Genomic DNA, 19,585 nt, shown 5'->3' with positions numbered 1-19,585 from the left:
AGAATGCCAATCGGTGCAGGGCCATTCGCCATTTAATTTTTCGTTAAGAAAGCGAAAAGGTGTTCGGATCCATGACCATTGCTTTTAACTTTCTTCTTTGGCTTGGCAAAATAAGATACCAAAGACACCTAGGAAAGTACAAAGTAAAGGTCATTGCTTTTAATTTGACATAGTTTAACCCCTTTAATTTATAATGCCATTGGTTAATCCAAATAGATAACAATGTTTATTATTCTGATTAAAGTACAGACGAAAAGTTCTCTTAGAAACATTCCTTTCATAAACTTAGATTTGGCATTACTTTTGAAAATGTTGGTTTATTCACTTGTTTGACATTGCTTTTAGAGAAAAAGTGGTCAAAAAGTGTCCCCCCCCCTCGCTGAAGCATTGAGATATTGAATGTTATGAACCATTATACTTGGTCCAAAATAATTCATACAGAGTTGGATTGAAAGGGGCGGATGGGGATAGTTGTCCTATTGAAATTTTAAAATTATCATATATTTTAGATTTTTTTCTATGTAATTTCTATTAAAAATATGTTTTCGACACTTGAAATTTTATAAGTTTGTTCATTCCTAAAATTTTAGAAATTCGTCCCTTAACATAAAAATTTACGTTCGTCTCTAGATACATGTGTGACATTGTAACTACTCTTAGCTAAGATTAATCTCTCTCATCTATTTATCCATTGATCATCTCAGATTATTTTTTATTTTTTATTTGTAATCTAAGGAGAGTCTTATATGATTGGAACGCATCGCATCATCTATAGTTTAACTCGGAAGAAGTCACATGCTCGACATTTATTCTCAAGCATCCAACAAGGTCCACATCCTCATGGCATGGTGGAACCTAATACGGTGTCCACAAATAAATATTGCTTCTCATGTGCCAGAAGCCGAAGACATTGCTTGATAGTATACTACTACTTGGTAGGATCACTGGTAGGTCAATACTCGATCGCCCCACTCTAGGTTAATCCCACGCATGGCATGGACACTCAGGCATCATGCTCATGCCTCAAGGCATATTCTAGTGCACTGTTCCAGCTTCGACTCACCTGCTCAATAGGGTATCCAAGACTATAGTAGTTCATGCGTCTATTAGTTGTCGATGCCCTACATTAATACCATCTCATGATTACGACAGCATTATTTTGAAAGATCCACAACTCGACCACACGAATGATATGGTGTCCTTTAACCGAGTCATCCTTGATTTTCATCTTGAGGAGACATCGTACCATCTACTCAGTGGGATATTGTGTCATCCTTTGCTCCACAATAAGATAGTCATGTCGGCATCAAGGCATAACGATGTCAAGCCATGACACGAAGCCTTTAATTATCAACTTATTAATATGTAGCAAATGTTGTACTTTCCCAGTTAAAATATAAGCAACATGCATGAATGACTGCCTGCTCTTTTATGTGTATTCAAGATGCATCCCACAACTTCATTATACAGTAACCATTTGTTCCTTACAGCACCGTAAAGTTTCAGCAAAGTTTGGTTCATGACTATACATGCTTTCATTTTTGCTAAATTAACATGAAACTAGTTCTTGAATTTAGTAACAGCCCAGAAAAACCCACCAAAAAGCCAGCTACTATGATTTCCTTACATTTCTACTTTAAGAAACTGAATGCCTTCTATTTCTTGATGTTGTTGATTTCGCTTCTTCAAGATTGGCCGAGCCGAGACTCTCCGATGAATCCGAACCACTGTTTTCACCTTTGCTTGACCATATCTTTGAAAATATCCTCTTGGACTTAAGTAAAACCTTCATTCTACTAATGACAGCTTTGTCGACGCTATTTCTGCTATCTCCCCCATTTCTTTCACCCCTTCCTATCCCGCTGCCCATCCTCAAGGCAGCTATTTCCCCTTTCAGGGCCTTGAGTTCCTCGGCTGTGGCCACTGCATCCCAATCTTCCTCCGGGTTGGTTGCTGCTGACCTTGAGCTCCCATGAGATCCGATATTTAGATCCTTCAGGCCTCTAGGTAAGTCGGGAGTGCTGCTTCCTGATGAAGCAGTAGCTCTCACCTGCTCAAAGAACAGAACCTGCACAACTACACGCATCGGGAGCCTCTCGTTTTGCACGGCGTGCATACATGCATCAACTGACAGTTTCTTGCAGTCCATTAGCTTGCATATTCTTCTCCTCTCACTCTTGCTGATCCCTGGGTGTTCCTACATTTAAGCCAAGTAGAGTTAAAACGTTTATTCAAGTATAATGTAATTACAATTTGATGAACATCTAAAGAATAGACTTCATCAATATTCTCACCTTGAGATACATGTCAATGGCTCGGTAAATCCCATCGTGAGCAGGCCGAGAGATGCAAGACACCATTTCAGCAAGGTCTACAAACTTTGACAAGGGTAACTTGGGATCCTTTGCGATTTCAGTAAGGTATGCATCTATCAATTTTGCCACTATCAACGTGGAAGCATCGGTTAAAATTCCAGGTCTTCGTATTTCCTGGACCTCATTTTCTTCCGAGAGTTCAGCATTCTGATCTTGCATCAGAAACTCTCTCACTATTTTCTGTACCGTAACAACATCATACATTACATCTTCCTCTTCACCTGCTCGTATCAAAAGATCATTTACAGAAGCCTCCTCCAATTGCTGTCCTATTTGCCTCAGTAGCTGTTCCTGAGCCATTTCTCCCGAGTCAGCAACAATGGCTGCTTTCAATAACTTCAGCAAGAAACTGCAAGATACACTTCCTTTCTCTGCAGGCAACAACCAAACAATTGTATCAACTGTTGATCTATACTTAAAGACGTCCCCTGAATGGATCCCGCCCTTACTGAAACCGGGCAACCTTCTGTAAGAATACGCTTTCAAAGCTTCTCCGATCACTTCGTGAGACAGTATTCCTTTTAGTTTAATATTCATTATGACACGCTTATACAGATCTATTTCAAGTTCACACAAATCCTCGACCCACCAGTCCTTTGGCACAGGTCGGCTTCTGAAACCATTAGAGTTCGGATCGTTCCCATTTTCCTCAGGGAGCTTCCTCCGGTTATAAGTGTAGGACCAATCGACCTTGGAAACATCAATGCAAGCCTTAGTAGCTATAGCATCAATGCAAAGGCTGACCACCTTCAAGTCCTCGGATAATGGTAACATAGATTTTGTGGCCTGAAGAACAATGATAGAATCCTTCCAGCTGTGGAAGATGCTGGAGTTGAGGAAGACATCGATCTTATAAATTAGGTTCCCTTTTTCAATGGTCTCATGCATTCCTAAGTACTCAGCTGCACATCGAGAAGCGACAACATTGTAAGGATTAAGGATGACAGTCATGCCGTAACAAAATTTGGCACATATCTCGAAGGCAGCTGGACCTCCGGGAATGTAAAAAATCCGAACAACATTGTTTTCCTCATTACCACTTGCAACCAACTTTTGCAAGCATGCACTTTTTGACAGAAGAGGAAACTGCATATATATTCATAAAGGTATAAGTTTGGATTTCATGTAAGGAATATTGTAATGCATTCTAGCAAGGACATTATGCTCAACGATGATGCTTGACCATAAATGGAAATTTACGTAAACAGGAAGAAAATGCATACCTTGTGCAGGTGAAACATAACATCCCCTACAATGACAGTTACGTCGGTTGCCAGCTCGCTTGCCACGTACCTGGCGTGGAGATTAAGTTTTAAAACATCGGAACTTAAATAAATGTTCACAGGCCAGACAGACAAAAAATGAACTCCACTATACTTGGATTTTCTCATTTATAATACCCAAAAATCATTTAAATTCGCCCAACACAGTGACCTACACCAGAAATCAAACACCAGTCTGTGGTATATCTATCTAATTTACATTCGCATTAAGCTGCAAAACGAATACATGTGATGTCCGTAGTGCTCTGATGTATAGGCTACAAAGTGACGATTTACGAGATGAATTTAACACATCGAAGATATTTATAAGCCTAGAGCTGTAGAACATGAAACAAATACTTTATGGAAGTAGTATACAATAATAAAATTGACATCAATACATTATCACATCTGAATAGTACATGGAGAAATAGAATTCAGATTTAATCATGGCAAGATTAGTGTCCTAAGAAGGGGCAGTCCCATCAAATTTTAACCGGATATTGTTATGATTAATTTATTTTTGAACCTCATCCAGCATTTCTGAGTATGCTATCGCTTTAACAAATTCAGGGTAGAACACATTACTGTATCCGACTAGAAAGAATATGATTATAATGAACCGAAAGTGGAAGATTCTTTGTATCTTCATAAGCAGAAGTTAAACTACCTATTATTGGATCTCAAGGATCATGAATTTGGATTCATAACGCACAATCAGAGTTAGTATGACCCGAATATGCTGAAGGCCATAAAGTATAACATAAACAGGAACCATAGAGGATTTAATTGAAAATGGAAGATCAAAGGTCAAAACCAAAGAAGAATAGCCAGATTTCCAAGGATATCCACCACTTCGGATAGAAAACACTTGAATGATGAGATGATATGATAGGGGATTTGCATTTTTTTTCTAATAGCGCCCCAAACCGAAACAAAAATTCTAAGCAGGAAAGTATGGCGGCGCTAAGAGGAGCATAACAAACCAATGGCCTACAAAAGCCGCGAATCACACATCAAACACTCTACAGCATCTAGAAAAGGACAAAAATTTCACTATAGTCCCAAGAAGACTCCTAATTTAAGCATAGACCAAAGAGGCAAAGTTACCTCAATTGTCGGATTTCCGAGTATGCAGTTGAAAAGAACAACAATAATTGACTAAGGCAAGGGATTATCACTTAATGGTCTTATGCAAGAGTCAATGGATTGAACAACATAGTGGACATAATTTTTAGTTTTAGTTTTTTTTTTTCATTTTCAATTATTAAGGGAGAAAAAACACAAATGATAAATTGCAAATAAGGGTCCAAGAGATCTTACCTCACATTGTTCCCATCGCTCTGAAAGGTATCTGGCTTCGATCCAAGCTTCATAAACTTCATATTGACAAACAAAAGAACCCTTCCCCTCTCTTAAACCTCAAAAACAATATTCCTAGCTACTCGATCGGATTGCAAGTAAATCAAATACCACACACTCAGCTACTCACATAACCAATGAAACATAACACCGACTCAAGGAAAAACTTGCCAGAAGCAGTAACCAATACCCCAACTGTGGGGACCAAGCTTTCCGAATTCAATCAGCTTTCGGTGACTCTACAGACTAAAGGCAGATCCAGAGAAAGGGAAGGATATATGCTACGAAAGAGAAAGACCAATCTTGACAGCGATCTGAATAAGAGAGAGAAATAGAAAACTGGAGAAATGGTGGTGGGATTTTGAGTAATAATTTAAAAAAAAGGTTCTCTTGAAAGGCAAGAGAGCCAAGGAAGATTTGTTTCTTTTGTTGACGGCAAAGCCCACCGAGTCCGGGAGCACTCGGTCAGCTCAGGAGACATAAACAACAGACTCTTTACACTAAAATAATTCCCAAAACTACAGACTATCACAAGCACCAATCTGCTTCACCTCCACTCCCCCCTATTTCTTTATTTCTCACTGGTTCCTCTGTTCCTCTGTTTCCCCCTTTTCTAAAATGATATATAAGAGATTCATATCACCAGGCCCCTTAAAGCTTCACGTTCCAAAATTGACGTATACTAATATCCTGCAATGGAAAACAGCATCTTGGTATCAGTTGAAGAAACCACCAAAACGGTAGACAACAAGCATCTACCTTTATTATTATTATTATAATTCTTTCAGAGTATGGGAATCAATGAAAAAGGATAACAAAAATTATAAAAAGGTGTTATAGTAATGAACCATCAAATATCAACTACCAACAACAACAATAAATATCAATTCACAAATTGGAACTGAAATCTGAGGAATCTACCAGAACATATCACGGAAATCTAATTAAATAACCAAAATTCCAACACTCGGTATCAGATTATTTATTTTTTCTGTTAGAAAAAAAATCTGAAACACCCCACCACCGCCACAGGAATGGGAAATTACCAAGGAATTTACACAACCATTGCAAGGAACTTGTGTCAAATACAGGAAGTAATGAAATTTACACACGAAACCCATAAACTGTAGAAGGAACAACATTCAAACAAGATTCAGTTTTGAAGAAAAAAGCCAAAGAAGTTGGCAGATTTACACACGAACCGAAAAAAACTTTAACTTCAGGTATTTTCTCTTTATCAATATGGGTGAAGAAAGTAGCTTAGTTTCACTGGGTTTTTGGGAGAAAGAGCAAGCATTAACACACTCAACATGTAAGCTCAGTAAAGCACGCCAAAAGGCTGACACTCGGCTTTCTTGTTGCCTTGCCAGGCTTCCATTCAAATCAGATCATGATTTTTCCGAGCAAAATCAACAAAGAAGGCAGCATGGCTCAATATAAAATTGGACTTAGAACATTTTCATATTACCCAGTTGAACACTTCCCTACAAAAGTAAAAGCTTTGGAGAGGTATCTGTGTGAAAATCCCACACATGTTGCTGACTGTATCACACTGCATATAATAAATATAAACCCTAGAGCTAGATCGTCTCGTATATTAAAAATATTTGGGTTTAAGACTTTCTTAACAAGCACTTGATTCCTTGTCTTCTTTTTAATTTAACCAATCTTCATAGGCATAATTTTTACCAAAAGTCATTTATGTGGTTGGGTAGGATTCCGATGAGAAGATCTGCCTAATTTTTAACATCAAAGGGTTAATTCAACCTGACATCTTCAAACTATCGTTCGAATTTTAAATTAGTCCTTAAATTATGAAATTGTTTGATTGAAGTTAGTATTATATCAATTAGATCACTCCATTGATCTAAAGAAATCTTGGCATTAAATTTCATATTGGATCTAACATGATGCATATTTAGAACAAATGTATGGTTATTGTATGAAGAGTTTGGATATGACACGATTTAAAAATATGCATATTTTTTCACATGTCTTATATATGATAGTAATTTGATTCGAATTTGATAAATTTGTATTCAATTCAATAGGCTTAATTTTAAAAAAAATCAATTTGGGACAAATAGGTTTTTATAAAGGATGAAATCGATTCGGTTCAAATTTAAGGTGAAAAATCTTTTAGCATAGTATATAAATATATATATATATATATTCAATTAGGTCTCGAAGTTACCAAATAAAAGAATTTTATATATATTTGTATCAAGTGGAATTAGATCATATGCAGATTTTTATCACTAAATTCGGGTAGGATTTCGGATTGGATGAGATCTCATTGAATTCTGGTCAGATTCGAGTGAAAGGGATATGCTTATCGGGTCGGGTTAAATCAACTAAAATTTTTATTCAATCTAACCTCTTACCATCCCTGATCTCAAATCCAAATCGTCTAGGTAATGAATACAATTTTTGTTAAAAAAATAACCTTTATATTTTAAATATATTTCACGTTAAAATTGAAGTAATATTTTTCATTTAAATTGATAAAAAATTTATAAAAAATTTAATTCTTTGAACATGAATTACCTAGAAGGGAATAAAATTGTGTAGCAAATGAGCATATGTAGAAAAATAGGTCCCAAATCTCTCTAACTTTGACCACCACATGCTTTTACAAATTTGATTGATTTGTTTGCCCACATTGGCCAAACCCCACAAAAATTTGACCCAAATCTATTTATCTTTTGGTTATGATTATTGGATTAGTGAAAATAGATTGATGAAATTATTTTTTTCAATGAATATCTTTTTATTCATAGTTTGCCCACATTTAGTTTCTTTTTTTCCATGTCATATTATCCACCTACACAATGCAAAACTCTTTTAGTTTTATACAGATTTAGAATCGTTATATGAGTGAAAATATATGACTGAAATTAACTCTTTTTTTTTTCATTTAATATATTCTCGTTTCCTATTATTAATCTGAGCTGTCTATTTTCACTCATCCAACGGTTCCTAAATCTATGTAAAACTAAAAGAGTTTTACATTGTGTAATAGGATCATATATATATATATATATATATATATAACTCGTTTGTCAAAATTTGAACATAAAATAAAGATAAAATCCCAAAAGGTTTGTCATTGGAGCAAGAGGATGAATGCGAGCCTATTATGTGTTAAAAATCTTACATAAAAGGATCTTATGGGGGACAAAGGGAAATACAAAACATATACATTATGATCTAAAGCTACGACTAATACAACTCATTAATTAGTGTACTATACGTTAAGGGAAAATAATATTAGTAAAAGGGATTACTTGGTCCACGACTAACGCAAATGCACATCACATGCATGCCTTAAAACTTTACAATCCAATTTGCTTAATCATGCCAACCATTTCTGGTTTTTTGTTTCCATGCATCATGCCATACGGCACATGCATAGATCCATCCATCATTGACTTGTTTATATATATATATTTTAAAAAATATACTATGTTTGTTTGATTAACTATTGGGTACGATGTCAAAAAAAGGTATTGTATTGTAACTAGTTTAGTCACATTTAAACTATCTTTTCGTTTTCTCTTTTTGTTGCTTTTTCATGGTTCCGTGTGGAATTGGAAATTGGATGATAATGTCACGGGTTATTGTACATTACACTTATGTGTCTAAAGATATGTTCGATATGTTAGAGATCAGATGATAAAATCACATATTATTTCTATTTTTTATTTATATATTTACTTTAAAATATGTTTGATAGAGTATGCAATAATAGATGTTATTCGTTATGCGTTTTATATTTGTACAAATGGATAGTCGCACTTATAATTATCGCAATTGCTGTTCGATCTATCTATTTCGTTTGTTGGGAAGCTAAACTGTATATCAAACAATTGATTATTATTATTTATTTAATATTTTATTAATTTTTTTTAAAATACATGTTTAATAGAATATGTATGCTAAAATTAAAATAAATTCATGGTTTGAATCCTAACGTTTGCGAATAAAGCAAACTGGGTTGAAAGGGTCGTCATTACTTCTGCAGTACCCGATCTGGACTAGTTGGTCAATAGATCGAATATCAGTGATTAATTAAAAAAAAAGTGAAAAACTCGTTCAATCTTTTTGTATATGTGATATTTATTTATCAGACTAATAATGTTGTTTTTAATTCAATATAAAAAATTAAGAAATTATTATATATCTCATTTGTTTGTTTTTTAAAGAATACCAAACAAAAATAAATAATAATTCTTTAATCCTGCTTGTGAAATTAACAAGTTCAATTATTTAATATATTAAATAATAATTCATAATAAGATGATGACAAACATTTTTAAAGTATTTATGAAATAATATTTTTTTATTAAGATATAAACCCAACACAATATAAACAAGCATGGAATTTAAGATCCTATGTCTGCGTTTAAGTATTTGTAATACTTAGGAGGTGTTTGGTTCAAGGATTGTCCCATATTTTCATGTTTGGTTGGTCGGGAATCTCATTCCAGGTAATATTTTATTACCAATAGTAGATTTTTTGGGATATATTACCGGGAATGTCATTACCTCCATTCTCTTAGGTATTGTAACATTATCTGCGTTTGGACTAAAATGCTTAAATTTTTATTTTTTTTCAAAAATATCCTTCTTCTTCTGTCATTGAATAATAAAAATTCTATGAAGGTTAAATTACAAATTTATCCTTAAATTATTTTAGATTTACAAAAAAAGTCTATAATTAAAATTTTATATGAAGTTCAAGGGTTAAAAAAATTTACCCTTTCATTAAACCTTTTTTATATTTTTAATTTTGTAAAAAAAATTATATAAATATTATGAATTTAATTTTTTTAAAGAAAATATATAAATATTTTACAATTTGTAATATTATACAAATATATAATAAGGACAATTTGGTTAAATATGCATTCCAATAATATTTTATTCCTTTAACCAAACACGGTAATCTTACATTCCTGATAAACCAACCAAACACAAAATACAATATTCTCAGTAATCCTATTCCCTAGTAATCTTTTATTCTCACTGGTAATCTTATATTCCGTGAACCAAACGCACCCTTATAGTATTCGACATTATTATGAAAGACTCATAATTAGTTGTTAGCATGTTGACATGATGACCCCATGCATGCCCTTTTAATAATATTCTTTGACTAATTCGAATATTTAATTCTTGTGTTATCCATACATTGTATATTTTATTTTATTTTTTATACTTTTGAATTTTAAATTAATCAAATTAAATTTTTTTCTAATTTGGTTTTTATATAATGTGTAATAATAATTATGAAACTTTGGTAATATAGAACAATTAAATTTAACAATTTTAGCAATTACGATAAAATATTGTATTGAATAATATTCTGTTGTAATTTGTAATAGAGTGTAGTAATTACTATAAAGATTAATCAAAATAATCATTATTTTTGTTTGAATTTTATATAATGTGTTGTAGTATTAGTATACGTTATTTTTTGATAATATGAAACAATAAATTTAATATGGTATAGTAATTAAAATAAAATATTAAAATGAATAATATTTTTTTCATAATTTGTAATAGATTGAAATAATAACTATACAGAGTAGTCAAATTAAATATATTAATGTAGGCAATTTACTACATATTACCTCATTTTAAAGGTTTTCATCAGAAATTAAGCATCGACAATGAAATGTCATATATACACACACTTTTACAAGTCAAATTATAACACCATCATGTCTCACTTATTTTATTTAAATATCAATTAAAAAATTTATGACATTTTTAACCCTTTATAGATTTAAAAAATAATAATTATTTGAATTACATAAAGAAAGAATGAAAGCCTAAAGTAGGCGTCCATCTGCTGGTTCGTTGCCGTAGTAGCTTTAACAAATCTGGCGGTCGAGTTCACATTAAATTAGTCATTTTACGTGTTTTGTGGAGGGATATAAGTGAAACTTAAACAAAGCCAGGATTAAGTGAATTAAGAATGTGTGGATTCATTGAAGAAATAGTCTCCATTGCCGTACCATGTTCAAGGAAAGCTATAACGTTTTACTAGTCGTTTCTACTATAATAGTTCATATCCATATTTCTCATACATCCCCAGATCTCTGTATTCAGAACCCAACAAACACCTTTACTTTTTGTAAATCCCACAGTACTCCACCACAATCTGTCAAACCTCACACATGCTTCTTCGTCCACTTAGAATTGAGTTTGTACTAGCCAACCAGTGGTGATCTCCAATCTAACTAACTATAAAAGATATCTTTTATAATTAAAATCACACGAACAAAATTACTTTAATAATTACAAAATTTTTATTATTTCTTGAAATTTTAAGTTTAAGCATAATATATGTAAAAATACGAGCGTTTAATATCAAAAAATCATTGTATGAAATCCAAATCAGAGGGTTCTGTGAAGGGACCCAAGTTTCGGCACATGATTTTGCCAATCGATGATCCAATATAAATTTTTGTACTTCTAACGTGAACTTTATTAATGGTGGTCCAATCCTACTGCCTATTTCTACTACTAGTAGACATCGTCTGCGCTCTGCCTAACCCTTTTGAATCTCATTTCTGAATTTTCCGATCATACTTTTATTAATAATTTCATTAAAAACATTTTTACAAAATTTTTAAATTATCCAGATTTTCTTTTATTTTTAAATGTAAAAATATTAAATATCTAAATATATTTATTTATTTTAATTATATATATATAATTAATAATTTTATTAATTTAATTAAACTCAATCGATAAATTATTTAAATTTTATCATTAGTTTTTTCAAATAATAATATAACCAATCATTATAGAAAAGATTTATACTATTAAAGTTTGACTCGAATTCAAAGTGATACAATTTAATTAAGAAAGTAATAAGCCTAGTTTGGTTAAAAGTATAGAACTTTATTAAAATATATTTTTACTTTATTTAATTTCCTTTGTAATTAAACATCTATCCTTATAAATAGATACTAACGGGAATGTTCGAAAATACTTGACCTGGTTGACCCAGCCCATTAACATGTTGACCCAAACCTAAAAAAATCGGGTACCCGACTCGATCTGATAGTTTTAATATATATATATATATATATATATATATATATATATTAGTTTAAATTATATTTTAATTTTATGTTCATTGATATTTTTACCTTGAAACAAAATTTAAATCTTTAAATTCTTTTTAGGTTTGTATTATGTACTTTTATGTTAATTTTAAATTTTCTTTTTATTAATTTGTCAATATGAAATTCAAAAGAAAAAATCGCGATCGATATTAATATTTTAATGTTTTCTTTTGGAAATAAACTTTAATATATATATATATATATATATATTCAAATTTTATTCTTAAAACTAATTTCAAATCACTAATTTTTTTGTATAAATTGTATGTATTATGAACTTTTAAATTTTTTGTATTTTCTATGTGATATTTTAAAAAAATAAATTAAAAAAATAAAAATATATTTATCGGGTACCCGTGACTCGAAAATTCGGGTACCAGGACTTAACAGGCCAGGTTACGATCCAACAAATATGCTATCCAGAGAATCGAGTACCCAAAAATGCTATTATATTTTCTTCCTTCATATTAGTGTAATTATTCTCCACTGTCCATAGTTTTCCTTTTTTGATCATGTTTATTTGTTTGCCGATAATTGTTTATTTTTTTGACAAAAGAAATGAGTCTTATTAAAAACTCCTCTAAACCTAACAGGGGAAAAGAGTACCCAAACATATATTACATGAAACCAATGTTATTCGATACAACCGTAACAATAATCTCGAGACAAACCGAGTCAAAATATAACGAATAATTAGATCGTAACGCCCAAGAAGCCAATTCATGGGCCACAGTAACACTTTACCTATTTCATAAGTTGTTTTATTAGTATATAATTTTTGAAGTTGCAACAATTCACACTAAGGATAAGTTTTTATAATCATTAATTGTACGAGTTAGTATTAAATCAAGCTAGCGACCTCAGTGATAAAAGAGAGTATTATTCTTTTTAGAGATTTTGAGTTCGAGTAGCTGCATCTGTAAGGTGTGTACATGGACAAATACAAAATTTTATGTTAGGAGGCGAATTTATAAAATTTTAGGATATGACAAACTTAGAAAAATTTAGGGGGACAAAACAACTTATCAATAAAAAATACAAAGAAAAAAAATCTAAAATCTATAAAAAAAAAATTAAAATTTTTAAGGGCGGTCGCTCCCAGCCGCCTTCCTTAGATTCATCAAGTGTGTACCTTGTCCATTACTAAAAAAATTCTATACAAATACTGCTTTATAATTATAATTAACTATTAAAAAAGAACTAGAACAAAAGTTATAATTAGAATCAATTAGTATAAATATTAAATTGTATAATTAATTCAACAATTAATTAGAACCATAATTAAAAATTGATACATGATTTATCAGTATCTATTTTTTGATTGGCGTTTTATATATGATGCAGTAGAAATAAATACATTCATTTGAAGAACTATAATGTGTTATTTAAAGATCCATCAATTCTTGTAGTAATGTTTTCAAATAGGATATATATATATATATATATTCGTATAGCTAATTTACAAGTTATTAATAAAAAATATAATAATAATTTTTTAAATATTTTTAAAAATAATACATTAGTTAATGAAATGTGTGTTTTAATACGATCCAGTAAAAACATATAAACTTATATCGTGAGGGTGCATTAATGATAATATTTTATACTAATTTTAGTTTATAAACTTGATGGATGCCCTCTTTTTACTTTTAGATTTTGGGCCTTTATGATTCCTTATGGGTTTTGATTCAGTGACAGAATGGGCCACATTCCAACACCACCCTAATCTGAATTTCTTTGGTTGGTTGAAAATACCGATGCCCACATTTTTAACAAAAGCAGGCTTAATGAAAAGAACGAGGGCCATAGTGTTTAACGTTTTTTTTTGTTATATTGGTGTCCATGTCTTAACGATATTTATATTTTTTTTGAAAATTTTATTGCGTAAAGAAAAACTTAAATATTATTAATTTAAAAAAATCATATTTTTTTCTCAAATGATAAAAAAGTCGAAAATTTAGAATCCTTCCTTCTAATCCAGTTATTACTCGTTGCCGACCATCATCGGTCATTTTTTCGGTCGTCAAATGACCACACATCCATTGACGGTCATTGTTGATAATTTTTCATTCCATAAATCCCTAAACTTAAATCCTTAACCCTAATACCCAAATCCCTAACATTGTTCTCAAATTTATCATTAAAATACGATTGATTGATATTTGCCTAGGGCAATTTCGTTTATTTTTATCTATTTGTTCCCCCCCCCCCGTTTCATTTATAATTTTGCAGATGAAATTACCACTTAAATTACTGGTGTGAAGAAATAACTTGTCATCCAAATATTATATGCTTCCCATGCTTTGTTCTCTCATTTGCAGATGGAAGAAGTGAAACCATCGGCTGTTATACCATCAAAGAATAAATATGTACAATGGGATTGTCCCCGACTATGAGGTTCACAAGATTAAATTGTTTAAGAAATTAAAAAATTATCAAAATTGAAGCAAGATTCCTTGAAGAAATAATACGAATTGAAGTCATGTGATTAGCGGTGAACAGGTGCATTTAGGATGTTTTTGAGTTTTTGGAAAAAATTGAAGATAGTTTAAAAAAAAGATTATTTTCAGTTATTTTTTAAAATAATTTTTAATATATATATATATATATATATATATATTTGACACATGTCATTTAACTATGACCATCGATGGATTGAGTGATAGGGATAATCGTCCTATAAAAATTTAAAATTATCATATATTTTAAATTTTTTAATATTTTTTCTATTAAAAATCAATTTTCGTCCCCTGAAAGTTTATAAATGTATCCCTTCCTAAAATAAGAAATGAAAATTGTGTGTAAGTCAATATGATGGGTACATTTTCTGAAAATTTTAACACGATAAAAATGATTAATTAAAAAAATAAATTAGTAAAAACCTGTTGGTCAACAGTCAACACACACAAACGTAAATAGTCGGATATAGTAGTGACGAAAAGAAGATGCTAAAACTTGTCCAAAACCGACCTAAACAACTTACAGATGCCACTTGCAAATAAATTAGGGCAATTTGCAAAATGCAGCATTTCAGATCAAAACAACAACAAGCATCCGACGCACCTGCTTCCTTCAACTTCATAGCTACCATGCCAAACTACAAACACTATGGGGCTGCTAATTCTTTAATAATTCTTTTTTTTTTTTGGCAATAAACAGATGTTAGATATGGGGAGATACACGCTGAGACCACATACAGTTTATAAGAAAACCAAAGTTATACTTACATAATTATAATTGGATCAGATTAATTATAGATCGAATTAGTTTAAATCACTTCATATTAAATTAAAAATAATGCCAGTAATTTGATTGGTATGTATGAATTGAAGTATTGATGTAATTTATATATATTATAGTCTTAGATTTATATATTTTTTTATATATTTTTTTGGTGGTTGGAAGTTACAATAATATATAAAGACTTGTATAGACTTTGGTTGCAGTCTGCAATTACAATAATATATACGAATTTACTATAGCTGTCATGCCACCCATATAATTATTGATAACTGGGTGAGGATAAAATATTATAAGACTCTTAAATAAAATTTAATTTACGAATAATATTATAGTGATAAGATATATCGTATTTTTATAAATGAAATTCTGATACGATCAAACAAACATTTTACACATGATAAACTCTCTGGGTCTTACTTTCCTCCCGCAAGCAAAGAACATTGAAACTATCTTATATTTTTTTATACGTTGTTTACCATTTTGAAACCATAACTGAGTTAAATCTCGGACTCGATAAATTCGAGATCGATGGAAATATACTCAGCAGTGGATAGCGTAGGAGTACTTAACAGGACGTATGAACAAAGCATTTGGGTAAACTCACATCTAGTATCCCAGCTATAATTTTTGTTTTGTTTTGGTTACTTAACTATTTTTTTCCAAAATCATACTTAATGTTGTATTTTGATTTCATTTTGAGCATTCACCGTTGAAAAATTAACATAATTATTAAAATGATTTTTTTTCAACTTGATGTGGTATTACCTTATGGTAATATGTCACCATCAATACATCACATTATTTTTTTAACAACGAGTAGTCAAAATAAAATTAAAATCAAATGTTAAATACGATCTTCAGAAAAAATAGTTTGATAATCAAAACAGAACAAAATAAATAATGAGTTACTAGAGATATAACTTTTTCCTAAATTATTTTACGTGGAGAAGGACAAACAAACCCTCTAAAGTAGGGGTGTGCAAAATTATCCGACCCGTCGACCCGGACCTAAAAAACCGGGTAATTCTCTAAAAAAAATTACCCGACCGGGTCGAGCCCGGGTCACAAAATCTAGTTTTTCCAGATACCCGGTTACCCGATTAGTTTTTTTTTATATATATATATATATAATTATATAAAATATAATGAATTATTTATATTATGGATTATTAGATTGTGTATTTCGAACTTTTAAATTTTATGTTCGAATATTAGAGTATGTAATTCGAAGTTTCGAACATTAAATTTATGAAAATATTTTTTAAAATTAATAATTTAAAAATAAAAATAAAAAACCAGGTATCGAGTACACGCAAATCCGGATACCCGCATTTGCACACCCCTACTCCAAAGTAACGTAGCTTGAATGTTTGCGTTGGCCATTTTAGGAAAATTCCTTAAGTTGTAATCTTTTTTACGGCAGCGTTTTGTGGAGGAAAAAAAGGTAAGAAAATGAAGAGGAAAGTAACAAGGAAAAGATGGATGACACACAATGTGACTTTTTCTTTTAAAGTGTTACAAACCAATGAAATAACCCATATTTTGCTTTCTCTCCTATTTGAAATAACTTACAAGTAATTTCCTCTGTATAATAAGGAGGTTGTACTTATCTGAATTTTCAAAGCTAATCCTAGAGTTGATCAATTTGAATAGAGGGGTATATAGGTTGTCACGAATATCTCCCCAGGCACGCAACAGGTAGTGCCCAAAATAAGGCTATTAATATTTAATATTATTATTATTACGAGGATGATGGGCATCATCATGGTCCGTTGATCGTGCCAACATGTGCATTAAAACCATTAAACCACACGGGGGAGATGGGGTCGAATCATGATAGGCTCAACCCTGAACCACATCTTCCTTAACAGCAACCGGTTTTCCTTCCCAAAAACACCACCGCCGTGGCTGCCTGCTGTCTCTTCGCTGTGTTCACACGGCTAAGTTATCTAAAACATTCATTCGTATCTAAATTCATAAATGCATGTTTCGGAAATTATTTTATACATATATAAAGAATGAACCAATGAATTGGCAGCGTCTGACTACAAAGATCATAGTTCATCAACGATGAACAAATTCACTGTACATAACAAATTCATCCAAAATACAAATCCCAGAAAACAATTAAATTAAGATAAATCAATTTGATTTTTTTCGGCAATGGAGAAACGTGGTTTCTTTGTCGGCAATGGACTTTCAACCTCTTCTTCTCCGTATATTTGACCGAATCTTCCTTCTTTGTTTTCCCCGCAGAACTCCGGTAAAGCGGGTAAGTTTAGGTCGAAGTCAAAGTCGGGGACACGATGGCTTTGGCTCAACACGCCGCCGTCTGATGACGTCACCCCACTGACGCTAACGCTACCGGTCTTGTTATTGTTGGTGGTGCCACCTTCGTAGTGGCAGCGTTTGTGGCCTCCCAAGGCTTGGCCTGTAGGGAAACTCTTGTGGCAGATGGAGCACTCATGAGACCTACCGCTACCGTTAGTCCCGCTGGTGGTGGTTGTTGTTGATGGATTATCAACGTTAGTGGTAGCAGCCGCATCGGTGGAGGGTTTGCGGTGACTGGCTTTATGCCCACCCAGAGCTTGATGAGAATTGAAAGCCTTGTCGCAAACGCTGCACTTGTACGACAACTTCAAAGTCGGCGGCGGCGGAGGCGGTGATGATGAAGACGTAGGCTGAAGAGGATCATGATCAGCGGCAGAGCGGCCGCGAGCGAGCATGATGAGACAGAGAGCGAGATACTCTTCTTCGGCGGTGGGTTGGATTTCAGCATCAACGTCGGCAGGAGAGTCGCTGCGTTGGCGTTTGGAACGTTTTCCTTTCTTCCAGGTGTCGATGTCGATGTCGTCGTATTTGTTGATGAAAGGGGCAGCCATGGTAGGAGTATTCAGAGCTTCGAGAGCCATGTATGCTAGTTCTTCAAAAGAGGATGGTTTGTAATTGTGGGAGAGTTGAGTGAAAATGGTGGGGAGGTATGTATATATAGAGAGGTGGTAGCTAACAACTGAAGTGGCCTTTAGATTCTTCCACACCTTTTTTATGACTGCTTCCAAGTCAATTCAATGCTACTATTTAACCATTTAGAAGAGGTAAACCAAGCCGCTTGAGCTTTTTGCTGTTGATGCGTGCGCACCACGACTCCTTTGATCAAAATTGATCTCAACCAATTTTGACATTCAATTAAAATTCAATTTCTTATAAACTTATTAAATGTATTCAATAGTAAATGAATGTGTCTAATATTTATATTCACTATTTTTAAAACATCAAAATATCTATTATATTATAATTATTTCAGATTATTTGAATAAAAATTTAAACAATTCTTTTTTAAAATGTCACATAAAGTATTGATTATTTTTTTGAAATACTTTTTTATTTCTAAAATTTATTCTTAATTTTTTATAATTGTTAATATTTAATTTATTAATATACTAATTTAAATTAAATACTATTAAAAGAAGATAGATTATCAATTCAGTTGTATTTCTCCATAATATCATAATTTAAATTTATATAAATAATTTAACATTTTATATCATTAAATATTTAGTGACTTTTCACCATTTATGTCAAAATTATAAGATCAAAATGTGTAACTATTGATTTTGTGGTTACAGTTAAATTAATTCTACATTATTTTTTATACTTTTCATACATAATAGAAAGAAAGAAATTCCAAAAAATGGGATACTCTTTGCAACTGTAAAATTGTATGCATTGTCAGTGAAGAAAATCGCTTTTGCCGCCGCATCTTTTCTTTCTTTCAATATTAAAGAAACATATAAAATAAAAACAAAAAATAGTTTCCAGTTCCACTTTATTTCTCAATGATTCTCCATCTTGAAGGGCTACTGCAATTACTGACCAAATAAAAAAGTTGTTAAAAAAGCAAACAATATAAAGAAAAACTAGTTCAGGTGACGTGTTGAAATGTAATTGGTTGGGGGAAACATCAGTATCTTTTTCGTCATGAAAATGGGGAAGTCTTACGTATTAGATTAAAAAAATTGTTACCGAAAAATATTTTTTTTAATATTTTTTATAAAAATTATTTAAAATATTATTATTAGTCATTTTATCGGATTTGTTAACATATCAAATAAAATAATAACCTAAAATATTATTTTTTATCAAAAATATTAATATTAGACACTTTACTATAAATGTTAAAAATATTAATATTTTAAATAAA

General features: G+C 31.7%; 2 protein-coding genes across 4 annotated transcripts; both read right to left on the bottom strand.

Annotated features, from left to right (window-relative positions):
* Nucleotides 1-1,572: 1,572 nt before the first annotated feature.
* LOC120133941 (BTB/POZ domain-containing protein NPY2-like) lies at nucleotides 1,573-5,087 on the bottom strand. The gene is made up of 4 exons (XM_039150430.1): nucleotides 4,961-5,087; nucleotides 3,599-3,668; nucleotides 2,295-3,461; nucleotides 1,573-2,197 (listed from the first exon to the last, which is right to left on the bottom strand). Exons 1-4 carry the CDS (start codon nucleotides 5,020-5,022, stop codon nucleotides 1,637-1,639), a joined length of 1,860 nt encoding a protein of 619 aa, XP_039006361.1. The 5' UTR covers nucleotides 5,023-5,087; the 3' UTR covers nucleotides 1,573-1,636.
* A 12,422-nt stretch (nucleotides 5,088-17,509) lies between these two features.
* LOC120133980 (zinc finger protein ZAT10-like) lies at nucleotides 17,510-18,347 on the bottom strand. Of its 3 annotated transcripts, none has more exons than XM_039150463.1 (2): nucleotides 17,857-18,345; nucleotides 17,510-17,751 (listed from the first exon to the last, which is right to left on the bottom strand). In XM_039150463.1, the coding sequence occupies exons 1-2, from the start codon at nucleotides 18,294-18,296 to the stop codon at nucleotides 17,517-17,519; spliced, it is 675 nt and encodes a 224-aa protein (XP_039006394.1). In that variant the 5' UTR covers nucleotides 18,297-18,345; the 3' UTR covers nucleotides 17,510-17,516. The 3 variants fall into 3 exon arrangements, with proteins under 3 accessions (XP_039006394.1, XP_039006395.1, XP_039006393.1); XM_039150464.1 differs by having other exon boundaries at nucleotides 17,510-17,745; XM_039150462.1 differs by having other exon boundaries at nucleotides 17,510-18,347.
* Between the last annotated feature and the right edge of the window lie 1,238 nt (nucleotides 18,348-19,585).

The sequence above is a fragment of the Hibiscus syriacus genome, unplaced genomic scaffold (assembly GCF_006381635.1).
Source record: "Hibiscus syriacus cultivar Baekdansim isolate YM2019G1 unplaced genomic scaffold, ASM638163v2 tig00110597_pilon, whole genome shotgun sequence".
In the NCBI taxonomy this organism is placed as follows: domain Eukaryota; kingdom Viridiplantae; phylum Streptophyta; class Magnoliopsida; order Malvales; family Malvaceae; genus Hibiscus; species Hibiscus syriacus.
Note: the sequence above shows the minus strand (reverse complement) of the source record. Positions and strands in the feature narration are given on the sequence as shown.

Coding starts and splice junctions, on each gene's coding strand:
- LOC120133941 (XM_039150430.1), bottom strand. CDS start 5,022: ATGAAGTTTATGAAGCTTGGATCGAAGCCAGATACCTTTCAGAGCGAT. Junction 3,669..4,960: donor AGCGATGGGAACAATGTGAG/GTAAGATCTCTT, acceptor TCTCCACGCCAG/GTACGTGGCAAGCGAGCTGG. Junction 2,198..2,294: donor CCATTGACATGTATCTCAAG/GTGAGAATATTG, acceptor GCTTAAATGTAG/GAACACCCAGGGATCAGCAA.
- LOC120133980 (XM_039150462.1), bottom strand. CDS start 18,296: ATGGCTCTCGAAGCTCTGAATACTCCTACCATGGCTGCCCCTTTCATC.